At 47.4% G+C, this 14,144-nt stretch overlaps 1 protein-coding gene across 1 annotated transcript in view; it reads left to right on the plus strand.

Moving 5' to 3' along the window:
- Positions 1 to 14,144, plus strand: part of Asap1 (ArfGAP with SH3 domain, ankyrin repeat and PH domain 1) — a 332,376-nt gene that overhangs the window by 20,130 nt on the left and 298,102 nt on the right. The window contains exon 2 of the mRNA XM_026407076.2: positions 11,712 to 11,796. Coding sequence (XP_026262861.1) covers positions 11,738 to 11,796 — 59 coding nt within the window. The 5' untranslated portion in view covers positions 11,712 to 11,737. The remainder of the gene's footprint in view (positions 1 to 11,711; positions 11,797 to 14,144) is intronic.

The following is a 14,144-nucleotide window of genomic DNA, read 5'->3' on the forward strand; positions in this document are numbered from 1 at the left end:
TGTCCCAGCCCAGCACATGATGTCCTTTGTCAGGGTCCCTGGAGGGGCATCTGGAAGCCAGCCAGCCTCCTTTCTGTGGGCCATGGCTGCACGCCTTCAGTTGCACTTCTGCAAGCCTGAGTGTGTGGGTGTGTGCACGTGTGTGTGCATAACTGCACATGCATGCGTGTACTGGGAGCTGTGGCCTTTGTTTCGGCCAGGGGGGTCCCTCTCTCTTAGCTTCCCCCATTTTGACTGTGTACTGACCCGTTTGGGTTGTGGTCACTAAAGATTTTGTGTGTGATTACAGACAGGGAAAAGGCCTATCAGCTCAGGCTGCCTTCATACCAGAAAAGGAATCTCTGATGCTCTTTGTGTCCTCAGGAAACCTCCTTGCAATTGTGGGATGTGGGTTTTATGACTCTTGTTTCGCTACTGTGGCACCCGAGGCCCCAGGGAACCAAGGCAGGTAGCCACGGCCAAATCTGTCCCTTGGGACAATGACACATCTACCTCAGACTAGGTCTTCAGGGTTCTTTGACATGTGGGAGGAAGAGGTTGGAGAAGGTGGGGAGGCTTGGTTGACTTCTAAGAACTTTGGTTCCAGAAGGCTCTAGAAGGTGGCGGGCTGTAAGGGTAACCCCCACTGGAGATAATTGTCAAGCCAAAGTCTTGTTGGGACCCCTGGCACTGATTTGATGGTGTTGATCTTTTGACACCTGGTGATGGGAACTCGAGTGGGAAATGTAGGTGGCTGGGCAGCCTTGGCATGAGGCTGTTTGTCTAGGCCTTGACTCAATCACTCACTCACTCACTCACTCACTCACTCATTCATTCATTCATTTACCACAGGTTTACTGGGCTAGGCACTGTGCCAGCCGTAGTGCTTCTTGTTCCCCCAAAATCTTCCCCAGAGAAGAAGGGTTGAATGTTATGTGGCTTTGCTTATGACTCTGTCGTGCCTGCCGGAGTCATTTCCAAGGGCCTTCCATTCTGGTGGGCACCCGCTGGCAGCCGCTCCTGTGCTGGTGGTGACGCTGAGTAGAACAGGGAGTGATCTCGAAACTGCAGTGTGTCAGCGGCTCGCAGGCTCAGCATCCTGCCCAGGTGTTGCTTCCCACTGTACTTGGAGAAAAACAGCAAAGAGATATTTAAAACGTGATTAAAACGTGATTAAAAGGAAAGCATCTGGGTTCTAGGGGAACTCTAAAAGAAGTCTTGTAGAGATTGGCTGATCCTTCCACGTTGACAGGCGGTAACGTTTCTAAGAAACAGAGATGGATTTTCAGAAAGAAGTTTGGGCATTGGAACTGCCCAGCAGTGGTGTCCCTGGTCACAGGGCTTCCTGTCCCATTCTGGGAGGTAGAGTGACAGGGCCAGTTTTAGGTCTCATGAATATTTCCCCATAATGTAAAGGGCATCCCCAGTTCCCCATTTTTGCTAAATCATTTAGAAGTCTTCCTGCTGATCCTCTGGTTTGTTTTTATCTGATTCAGATCATATATTCTGGCACCAAGGTATTTGTTGAGCACCTGGGATGCACTAGACCTTCTAAAAGCTACAGAAGTGAACACAACACCTTTCCACCCTTGAAATGGAACATTCTGATTTATTATCATAGGAAAAAGGAAACTTCATTGTTAAATAAGATGATGTACTTTGGCTTGTTCCAAGGAGGCAAAGGTTGCAACATTTTGAGACTTAGAGGCCCAAGGAAAATGCCAAGAGAAGCCCGAGTTTCTATATTTCCAAATAGAAATCACAAGGTCTAGCTCACAGCAGGCCTCTGAGGCTATTTTGATTATGCCAGTTTTACAGATGAGGAAACTGAGGTTCCAAGAGGTTAGGTGGCCTGCCCAACCCTGGTTGGGGGAGGGGAGGAGTTGGGACTTAAACCCCAGTCCTCAGATGCCAAAGCCCTGTCCTTTTCCTTCTGCTCCACTGCACCCTTCAAGTTCAGGAACCCCCACCACCACCCCCAATGCAAATCTGTACATTGGCATGGGTGGTAACATGCTTTTTGACAGAAGCACTAACTTAGTCTCTTGAAATAACACACATTTATCTTCTTATGGTTCTGGAGGTATCCTCACTGGGCCTTGGATATAGCAGACATTTTCCCCATGTGAGGTCTCACTGCCTGTCCCCTGAGGGCTTCGTTTTCCTGCCCTTTCTATCTGGTCTTCTCCCGTTCATCTTCAAAACCAGATGCTACTGTCCCCTCCCCAGTGAAGCCACCCTGCCCAGTCCTCTGCATTATTCTCTACTTTGTAGCAGCCTCTGTCTTTGCAGATACCACCAATTATTGATTTACCTGTGTCTCTTGCACCAGAGGAAGGTGCCCAACTCACCTTGGCACTTCCTAAGCATCTGTGGAATTGCCTTAGGAATTAATGAATGCATGTGTGAATGAATGAACCTGGAAAACAGAAGCTATTGTCCTATCTGTTTCACATTTTACAGTATAATGACTGCTCATTAGATGTTGTTATCTCTGGACTAACAAATGAGGAATTCACTTCCTTTCTTATTAGAAATGCAAATATTTAGGGATTCCAAGCTTGGGATTTCTGAGTCACAGATAAATCAGAGACTGTGTGGGTGAAACCTCATGCAGGGCCAGGTGTGCTTTGAAGGATTCTTTAGGAGACCTGAAGAGAGGATGTAGGCTCCTAATCTCAAATTTATAGACCTCTGAAGATTGCATTGGGCTTCCACCAGATGACATTTGAATGTTGCTTAGACACACTTTACTTCTTTGGATTCTGAGATGCCTTTGAGTACAAGATACATTATGGAGATCGTAACAGGGTCAGGAGAGAAAACAGAAGCTGAATTCCATTGATAGGGAGACACGTTCTGTTTTAGACCTGTTAAAATGTGGAAAAACGACCATCACATAACAGAGGAAATGAGGCAATCACAAAGAGTGTAGTCAAGTTACCTCGCTGGGTGGTGGCTGCTGATTGGACCCACTCCTGGTGGGAGGTAGGAATGAGCGAGGCTGGTCTGATTAGCTTGCCCAAGGTCTTTTTTTAGTTCTAACATTGGAGGAATCACATATGGCGGAGACCTCTCTGCTGAGGGTACCCCTACTTGGAAAGGCTGATGGAATCTTAAAGAAAGAAGGGGCTTTGTGATTAGATCTCGTTTCCATTTATTAGCAATAAGAACACTAGCAAGATGCTCATCCTTGTCTTTGCCCATCCCCTTCTCTGTGAAATGGAATGATAATCATTGCTGTCTCCAGGGTTGTCAGGATATTACAGAAGTCATTGCTCCTGTAGAGTCTGATATGCATAGTAACCATGATAGCTTGGTTATTTTTAAAAACTTGTTGCTGACTCAGTTAGGGCTGTTGTGTCCTGGGTTGTGTGGAGTAATGGCTGCACCCGCGGGGGCCTGTGTGGACCAGGAAGCACTCAGCAATGAGGCGGCCTCCAGGGGGACTCAGTCCTCCTGTGTCCTCCACCCCAGTGCTCTAGTCCTTGGACAAGTGGAGGCCAGACGCCAAAGTGTTCCTCCTAGAAGGTAGCTCCCAGGCCTTGGTCATTGTAACCTCTTTGACAGTGACTGGGGTGGTGCTCAGTGGACACCAACAGGGTGGCCAGCTCCGTGGAACGTGGCCATGCTGCTGGCCTTGCCAACAGGCTGGTGAGTCCTGCTGCAGGTGTCCTTGCTAGTTTGGGTTGTCACCATACTAGCCGTTGCTCATCCCACATGTGCCCTGTGCTTCTCACACGTACACAACCTCCTTTTCCCTTCCCAGCAGGTCTGCATCAAAAGTATCATCATCCCCATCATGGGGTGGGTTCCCCCAAAGCCAGCCCTGAGGAAAGTCAAGAGCCCTGGTAGACTATTTGGGGGGGGTGATCTGAGGAAAGAGGTAGAGGTGTGAGGAAGCGAGGCAGAGAAGAGAAGGCAGCCAGCGAAGGGTGCCCTGGCCAGCAGAGAGCAGGCTGCCTTCCTCTTGGGGCCTCTCAGTGTGGTTACCAACCACCCTATGTGAGGGCTGCACCTGGGACCATTAGTGCCCTTCAACCCTGCCTACCTCTTGGTGTCTGAGAGCAGAGACTGGCAGGTGTAGCTGAGAGCGGGACATGCTGGCCTTTAATGACCTGTGCATCTCCAGGCAATATGCACGGGCACCATCTCAGTCTGCTGCCAGCAACATCGTCCAGAGGAGGACACAGTTTCAGACAAGTGGTCCTCACTGGAGACCACCCAGCAGTCACAGGGGAGAGCGGGTATGGCAATGTCTCTGCCCACATGCTGTCCTGCTGGCACTGCCTGCCATTCCCCCCTCCCACACGGTGAACACAGGGAGCAGCCACACTGATGGCCCAGCGTGTACACTGCTGGTGAACAGAACACATGATGGTTTGAAAGGACAGGCTATTAACATGGGGCAGCCTAGCAAAGCTGGGGCACCCCTGGATTTCACTTTGCATGCTCACAGCTTTTCCTGGGGACCCTATGGTGACATAGGCTGAGAGGAGCCTGCCCCTGCTGGTGTAAGGATCGGATCATGGGGCTAGTGGGTGAGCCCCACCTGCTGCTCAGCCTGTGGCTCTCACTGATTCTAGGATTCTCTCTCTTCAAGTCCCTGACACTTTTTCTTTCGTATTCACTTACTTCTTCAAATTCTCAAAATGTGAAATTCAAAATGCCGAGGGTTCACTAAGCACCTGTGGTATGCAGGCTCCTGTGGCACCTGGACTTTGCCTAGTTCTCATCACCTGTGAGTTTATTTGGTTTAAGTCTGATTCCTTAAGCAAAGACTGTCTCTTTGTTAACCATTACATCCTTGACATTTCATTTAATAAACACTTTTTTCCAATAAATAAATGGATGGATGGGGCTGCCTTGGGATGGATGATTCTCATTGTGGAAAGCTTTAGTGAATGAAAAATAGCATGCAATAGGCACTTAAGAAGTGTTCGTGAGCAGGTCCTGTGATGTGTTCACACCCAGGTTATACCACTCAAAGCAGTTCATCCTGCTGTGTCTCTGTGCCTGGCTTCTGTGCACACTAGACTGAGAGCTCTCTGTGGCCGTGACCTGAGATCATTGCTCAGCCTCACTGTCTGGCCCGGTGCCTCCAGGAGTAGGAACAAAGAAAAGTAGTCACCATCATCATCAATTTATAATCCAAAAAGACATTAGTTCTGGTCTTTGTAGCATGGGTCCTTTGCAAGGATCTCTTTGGAGAAGGGAGACCCAAATTGTCTCTGAGTGTGACCATTTTAAACAGCCAGTAAGGATGTGGGGCCAGGCCAGGCTAAGGACCAGCAGCTCCAGCACTGTTAGGGACAGGGCCTCAGCCCTTCTTGCCTTTCTTGGGGTGGGCTACTGTAGGGTCTTCTCAGTATCCCTCTGTACACTAGTGTTCTGGGCAATCCTGGGCACTAGACTCAGCCCCAGCGGCCCATCCCGAACACTAGCATGGTGGTGGGGCAGAGGGATTAGGAGAAATAGCCAGCATCCACAGTCACCTGGCCAAAGGTCACAATGCCTAACAGGCTGCATGGGTCAGGAAGCAGGGTTTATTGCTTGCTAGTAGACAAGGAAAATTAAAGACCGAGTAACTGGTACAAAATCACAGTGACCAACATAGATAGCCCCAGTATCTACCATGCAAGCATGGCCACAGGAGAGGAGGTTTGGCTCACCTATCCAGAATAATCAGAGAACAATACCAAAGGGGTGCATCAATCAGAATCCATACTGCTTTGCTGAGCATAGCAGGTAAAGGTCTCAGCTTTGAAATCAAGCTGCCCCAAGTCTGCATATTGAGTCTATCACCACCAACCAGCTATGTAACTTCATAAATATTACATAATTGTCTGAGCCTCAGTTTCCTTGACTGTAAATCAGACAATCATAGTTCTGGGTTATGAGGATTGAAAAAGAACATGATTATGGCTAGGAGGGGTGGTTATACAAAGAAATAGAACGCACACATTTCTGGTTGTGTGTGTGAGTGTGTGTGTGTGTGTGTGTGTGTGTGTGTGTGCATGTGTATCAGTTCTATAATATATAGGATATATTCTTCATTTATATATGAAGAGAAAGGGTGGAAGGAGAGTAGAAGTTTTTTTTTTTTTTAAATTAGGAATTGACTCATTCCTATAATAATTAAAAACGATGAGAGAGACTGAGAAGTCCCATGACTTGTCATCTGCAAGCTGGAGAGCTAGACCAGCTAGTGAGGTGGTTCATTGTGAGTCTGAAGGCCTAAGAACCGGGGGGACCAATGGTATCATTCCCAGTCAGCCTCTGCAGGGCCAAGAATCAGGAGCACCAGAGTCTAAAGGCAGGAGAAGATGCATGTCCCAGCTCAAGCAGAGCAGATTCACCCTTCCTCTGTCCTTCTATTCAGGCCCTGAGACAGACTGGATGATGCCCACTCACATTGTAGAGGCAATCTTCTTTAATCAATCTTCCAGAAACACCTTCCAAGAAAACCCCAGAAACAATAAATTTCGGCCCAGTCAGGCTGACCCATAAAATGAACCATCACAGGACTCCATGAGGGGGTACTTTTGTATTAGTCCCACAGGAGTTTGGAAATAGATTGTTAGGCTAGGAAAATTGGAGAAAGTTTCTTGGAAGGGGTGGAATTTCAGTGGATCAGAGTTAGGTGGGCAGGATAAAGTAAAAGGAAAATGCGTAAGTGTTTGGGGTGTTTTCTTCAGGCCTCTGCTTTTCTAAGCACAGTATCCACAGAACAGGAAAGAACCACACTGGTAAATAGGAAAAGTGTTTGACATTGTCTGGAGGAAAAGGTTGTCTAAGCTGTAACCAGCTGCAGACAGATGACTCACAGGTTCATGGCATCCTCTATAAGAGGATACAGTTCCCAACATCCATCAGCCTTGGTGAATAAAACTCAACACCTAGTGAGGATTGGCAGGAAAGGAGGGTTTATGTGCCAAAATATTTATGCCCCTATTCCTGCCTGGCACCAGTAATGGCTGTCCTGATGGATGCCCTGTAGGTCACAGAATAGAATCACAGAGGGAAAGCAGAAACATGGGTGGTAACAAAAGTGAAGCCCTCAGGCGACTGATTCTAGTTCATTCCAAAAGGTAGTTGCTTTAAACCTTCTATCCCGGGGCAGCAGGCAATGAGAGGTCATGGTGGGGAGCCCGTCACTCACTTCTTTGATAGTATTTATTGAGCACCTATTCCCAATGCCAACAGTGCCCTGCCCATGCCTCCGAGCATTGCCAGCGCCTGTTCACTGAGCGTCCTGCATCTCTGAGACCGTCCCCTGGCTGTGATTGGCTGGTGAGGGATGGAAGTTGGTGGGTCAGTGTCCCACTTCCTTTCCCATTTAGGTGTGTTCTCCTCTGTCTTTCAGAAGGTGCCAGGTGTGAGGGAGCCCAAGTGGTACCCTGTGTTTGCCTCTGAGCTTCACCTTGTAGCATGGTTGTGAGGATTAAATGAGGCAGTGGTATCTCCACTGCGGCTTGTCACCACGTATCCATCAGTGCCTGGGAACCAAGCTTTGTGCTCAGGCTTCTGCCACATTATCGTGTTAATTCTCATAGTGACTGTACTGAGGTAGGTACCTTAATAATCCCAGTTTTAAGGTGAGAGCACTGAAGTATATCAATAGCTCACCGGAAAGTCGCGACCTTTGTGAAGTCCTGACGTGAGAATTCAGGGTAGCAAAGGAAGTCCCGTCTTCACTGTTACCGTCATCGCACGTGGCAGGTGCAACTTAAGAGTTGGTTGAATGAAGGCATGAGGGCAAAGTGGAATTCGTTTTTCACTTACTAGTAATCTCCTGGTTCTAAGAGGCTCATGTTGATCAAGATGTGTTATTGGTCTCACGGTTACAAAAACCAGTCTTAGAAATGAAAAGGCTTCATACCCCCAAGCAGTATTTATCTTCAGGTGTTATGATCATGAATGATTTTCTTTTTTTTTTTTTTTCAATAACAGTTTTTCTGATGTTCTTGGATTACTTTCACAACAGGAAAGAAAGAATCCCAGTTTAGAAAAAAAAGCTCAGTCTTCACCCAGGTGCTCACCGTGGAGGCCTGTGGGAGAGGTCTTGGCACAGGGTGGATGCCCACCTGGTGGCGTGGGCTGAATCAGGCAGCAGGGTGTGAGCGGCTTTGGAGTCACATCTCACACAGCTCTTTCACACCACAGCTCTCTGGAGGGTCACAGCAGTGTTGCAATGTAGGCTGGGTTTGTGTGGTCTCATTTCACAAATGAAGGGCCTGGAAGCCAAAGAGGGTCACCTGTGAAGGTGAGGTATTGACACTTATTTGAGTTTAGGCCCAGTGGTAGTATTTATTGAGCATCTATTCTGGATACCAACACTGCCATGCCCAGCAGCCTATCTCTCACATGCACATACACACACACACACACACACACACACACACATACACACATACACACACACACCCAAACAAACCATTAAAGGAGTGGGACAAAGGTGGCAGTGGCCCTGTGGACCAGGGATTCCCACAGCAGCACCTGTAGGACCTTTTTTGGAGGAAGCCTGGTTTGGAGTTTATGAGTCAGAGGACCTGCGTCAGAATGTCAGTTCTGCCACACACTGTCTGGGCCATTTTATTTCATATTTCTGAGCTTTGGTTTCTTCTCTATAAAGCTGGCCCATTATCTGTCTTGCAGGACTTTTGTGAGGGTCAGCTTGGCACCAAGTGGGTGGACATTCTGCAAGACTCACTGTGTCGCTTGCCGGCGTAGCTGTGCTGGCTGGTACACGGCTCTCACTTCTTCTGACCTCTGTTCCTACTCATTGGTGTTCATAAATAATATTCCTGTGAGTATCGGTCAGTACTGAAAGCCTCAGCATCGCAGTGGCTTGCTTGACTGCAGAGATTTATTTCATGGTCACAGATCTGTGGGGTCATTGTGGGTTAGCATGGCTGCCTCTTGCTGGTTCGGAGGTGCTCCACATCTCCAATCTGGGGTCCAAACTAAAAGATAGCAAGTGATAGGTGCAAGGGAGATGTGGGCAGACTTGGGGACCCACACGCCATTGTCTCTTCCATGTACATTCCATTGGCCAAGGCGAGTCAGTGGTCCAGTTCAGGATGCAGTGGGATAGGGAAGTAAAGGACACCCGTCCCAGTGGGAAAACTATACATCACATAACAGAGGACAGGAATGTGTAACTCAGGTTTGTGTTGGGACATATCTGGCTGGAGGGATCCGGCCTGCCACACTGTCTCAGAAGTCCACTGGGGGTGAAGCAAGCCGGGAGGTGGGCTGGGAGAGGCGTTGACCGTCCATGCAAGTGACAGCTCTTACCTGTCAGCGATGTGTGCTTAGTACAGTGAGGATCCGAGATCTTTGTTCTAGGAGGATTCTGTAAAAGTGGTACCACCCTCTACTTACACACTGGGCTGTACCGCACTGTGGCTTTGTCACCAGTTGTGAAGTCAGGAAATGGACATCCTCCAATGTTGTTCCTCTTTTCCAAGATGGTTTGGCTATCCTGAATCCAACACGTTTCCATATGGAATTTAGGATAAGCTTGTCCATCCTCCACCTAATTAAATGGTTCAGGTTCAAGAAGATTCAGTCAATGACCATGAACATCTAGGGTTGAGGGAAGAGTGTTGATTATATATCCAACAAATGTTTATTAATGTCCTTTTGCCAGGTATTGTGTGAGCATACAAAACAAACAGTCTTTGTACTCAAATAGTTGATCATCAAGCCAGATCAAAAAATATTAATCAGTCTTCATGTTAAAGAATACATAGATAGTCCCTGACTTACCATGACTTTATAATGTTGAAAAAATGGACCCATACAACTGTTCTGTTTTTATTAAATAAATTACATGAGATATTTAACATGTTTTTATAAAATAGAGTTTGGGTTAGGTGATTTTGCCCAATTTGGGTTAATGTGAGTGTTCTGAATTTGTGTAAACTAGGCAGGCTAACCCGTGATGTTCAACATTAGGTGTATTCAAAATGCATTTGACTTAGGATATTTTATCTTAATTGCATTTATTGGGAAATAATCCCATTGAAGTCAAGGAGCATCTGTAACATTAAAATCTGAGGAAAATGCCATAATCTGATCTGGAAGGGCAGAGACAGTTTCTCTGAGGACATCACATTTAAGAAAGTGCAGGTGTTAGCTAGACGAAGAGGCAAAGAGGGTGGGACAGGAAGCCCTCGAGGCAGAGGGAACAGCGTGGGCGAGGGACCTGTGACACAGGAAGACCTGCAGCATGTTCCGGGATCTAAAAAAAAAAAAAAGTCCTGTGGCTGCAGCCTGAACCTGGTGGTCAAAATGAGAACAGAGAGGGGCACATAAGTCCAAGCATGTGAAATGATTCACATTTTTATCCTAAAGCACCGAGAAGCCATTGGAGAATGTTCAGCGTGGGGAGGAGAGACAGGGAGTGACACCATCGGATTTATGTTTTAAACATTTCATTCTGCATATCAGTCAGTTGTAAGATGTGGGTCTTAATTGGATATGGGTTTTGAAAAACAAATGCCATTTTTTGACATTTATGAAACTAGTAGGAATGTGAATATTGTGTGAAAAATTGATGATATCAAGGAATCATCTAATCATCTTTTTTTTTTTTAAGTGTGGTAATGGTATTGCAGTTGGCTTTTTATGGAAGACCTTATCTTAGAGATGCACACTGTGAAATTGATGTCTGAAATGATGTCCAGAATTTCCTTCAGAATTACAATGGGCCAGGGGAAAGGCTGAGAGGTGTGGTCAGCGTAGGATTGACTAGGGGCTGCTGAAGGTCAAGGTGCTGTCGTGATGGCTGATGGTGATTGGGGCCGGGTGGTGGGATTTTGTGGTGCTCTTCTCTGTTTTTGTGTTAGTAGAAACTTTTCATGGGAGACCTGGTTGAGGGGGAGCAATGGCTGAGGGAGATCAGGTGGGAGGCAGTTGCAGTGGCCCAGGTAAGAATAACGGTGGCTTGGTCCAGGGCTGTGGGTGGAGATGGAGAGAGTGAGCTTGAGAGATCTTTAGGAAGTAAAGCAGAGAGGTGACTTGGATCAGATACAGGGATGCGGGAGAAGGTGGACCAAGAGCTTCTGGCCTCAAATGGAGATGCTATTCTGAGCACAGGATCTTGGACCCAAGCAGGTCCCTGGGCTCCTGATTTCTCATTGCCACCTCTCTTTCCCCTTCATTCCTCAACTACTGAAGCTGTTTGCTTATGTAACAGCTTTTATCCCAGACTTCCTGCACTCTGTGCGCTCAGCAATTAATTAAGCTTTGGTGTGCCTGCATTAATTACAGTCCTCTCCCGGGTTCAGAGGGGCTGTCTTGAGCCACATACATTATCCCAAATCTACTTCCTTCCTGGGGCTGGTTCTCTTTGCCGCTGGGGGAGCCCGTCTGCCTTCCCGTGGGCACACCGCTGCAGGTGTCTGTCTGTGGCATATGCCAGCACACTTTAATTTCATGTTAGGAGCCTAGGTCTAGAGAAGTTAATGACTTGTAAATTGCTCTCCAACGTAGAGCTAGAAATAGAATCCAGGAAGGATCCCTGAGCACTTCCTTGCACAGAGACAGCCATGGAGCTACCAGCCCCAAAGTTCTCCCTCCTGCGCCCGGACAGCCACCCCATGTGCAAGGACGTTACTAGCAAGGGCGCTGGCTCCAAGTGAAATCAAGGGCGGGCCTGAGACAGTGTCTTCTGCACAGGCCACTGGATGACCCTTGTTACCTTTTCTTCCTGCCCCCTCCAGGTGATTTCTGATGTGACGGCTGAGACATGAGATCTTCAGCCTCCAGGCTCTCCAGTTTTTCCTCGAGAGATTCACTATGGAATCGGTGAGTGCTCTCCAGCCCATCCCACCCGGGAAACCCAGCCTGGGACACGCAGAGGGAGTCCTTTTGGGGGTTGAAATGCAGAACTGAAACACTGGGACCTGACAGGAGATCCCTGGTGGGTAGGGCTGTGGGCTTCTCAGTGCTTTCTGCCATGTAAGTGTTGCCTCCTTATTTGGAAGGAAAGGTGGGGCGGGGCAGAAAGGGTCAGGAAGGGCAACAGTCTTGCCAAGCTCTCTGTGCCATCCCTTCCTGGGAAACATTGTTTCATTCATTTGCAGGATTCCTGCCACATTAGAACTGCTACATTCATTTCCCAGATAAAGAACCGGCTCCATGGGACTTAGAGTGGATTGTCCCTGATCCCAGGTCCCCTGCCTTTCTATCTGCCCACTTGCCTCCACTTTGCAACTAGGAACACTGAGGCCTGGTGTAGGCGCAGGCCTCGGAGAGGGAGGACCCTGACCTCAGTGGATGGAGTCTGTGTCAGAGGTAGTAAGACAGTAGGCTGGACAGGAAGAGCTGTGGGCAGAGAACACTGTAAACTCAGCCTCCCCAAATGGTCAGGGTGACGTGACAAGGGCTTGGCTTGTTTGTGGCTGGTGTTTCCAAGAAGTCACCATGGAATGAGGAAAGAGCCGGCTCAGTGTCTTCTGTTTCCTTATCTATAAAAAGGAGGTAATAATTGTGTCTTAGATTTTTTTGTGTGTGCAGGTTAGAGAAAAAAGTACATAGTAAAGAATCTTACATAAAACAGGCACATGGAGCACTGTAATTAGTTCAGTTTTTAAGATAAAAATAGTTTTTAAGAACGATTAGACAAGCAAGCGTATCCTGAATGGGTGGGAGAGGTAAGAGGCTGGAGGTAGGGAGTCAAGACTGAGGGCTTTTGAGGTGACATAGCCATGAGGTGACACAGTCACAAGGTGACAAGGACCTGCTCTGGCTTTCCAGGAAAAAAAGAGGCTTTTCCTCCTTATTTTCATCGTTGGTCTATTCCAGGATTAAGCAAAATCATGTTTTGTCCTTTTTGTGATTTGTCAAGTCAAAAGCTGAACACCAAATGGCATTAATTTTGCATGTTGGAGTTTTAGGTGACATTAATTATGCTGTAATTGCAAGAATTCAGGGCATTACTGGAATTAGGTTTTGCTGTGAATAATGTAAAATATAAATGAAAATTGTCTTTAAAAATATAGAAAGTATACATTGTCTCTTGTCTAAAAGTTCAGACATAAATGGTGTAGAGCTGCTATAGAAATCTGTGAGACACCCAGGCGCTTTCTCTCTTGTTTCTCTGCCCCGTGGTTCTCTATTTCCAAGACAACCTCATGGTCCCATTCTAGCTGCTTTTGCTCCAGACATCGTATCTGCCAGCAAAAGGAAAGAAGAAGAAGAAAGGTAGTCCTCCTCCTTTAAGGATGCTTCCTGGATATCACACCTGCTGTTTCTTCTTATATTCTGTTGGCCAGAATTTAGTCCTGTGGCTTTGCTTAGATGAAAAGAAGGCTTGGGAAATATAATGTTTATTCTGCGAGACTGTGTGCTTACTAAATTGAGTGTTTTTATCATAGAAGATGAAAACAGATAACAGAGGACAGATCTTTCTGTGGCCTTGCTAATAGTTACTGAAAGTTCGCTACTGAGAGGACAACCTCTAGGGCCAGACTGCTGGAGTCCTGAGTCCTGGATCCGTGGCTCCACAGTCAGGTCACCTCGGAGAAGTTTCTTGACTTCTGGGTGCCTCTGCGTTTTCACTATTAAAAATCCTGTGGTGTACAACTCTGTAAGTTCTTCTGAACACTAGGTGAATTTAGCAAAAGCACTCAGGAACGGTGCCTGGCCTATAGTAAATGCCCATAGGGACAGCTATTACCCCTGCTTCTGTGATCTGCTCCCCTACTCCTGCTGTTCCCGGTACTATTGTTACCACTTCCCCTATTACCGCTGCTTCTGTTACTCCAGCTGCAGCTGCAACCCCCCCCCCCCCCAATTTGAAGATCAGCATCAGGAGAGGACCCTTGCGTGAGTAGAGACACAGTGACTGGAAGGGACACGAGGTGAGGGTCTGGGTTCTACTGATATTCCGTTTCTGACCTGGGTGCTGGTTTCTTGGGTGTCAACATTCCTTGAATGTTGTCCTTGAGATGTGGACAGTTTAGTGTATTTATCTCGTGCTTCATGACAGCCGGCTGTGCGGCTGGTAATCGGTGAAGCACGGGTGAAGCCTCCACCTGCCCAGTTCTGAAGCTGTGCTGTCGTTTCTATCGATTGCCTGATTCGTTCATTCATCTAACATACATTAATCAATTGCATATGACTTAGGTGCCAGGAACTGGGCCAGGTCACGT

This window comes from Urocitellus parryii, chromosome 7 (assembly GCF_045843805.1).
Source record: "Urocitellus parryii isolate mUroPar1 chromosome 7, mUroPar1.hap1, whole genome shotgun sequence".
Classification (NCBI taxonomy): Eukaryota; Metazoa; Chordata; class Mammalia; order Rodentia; family Sciuridae; genus Urocitellus; species Urocitellus parryii.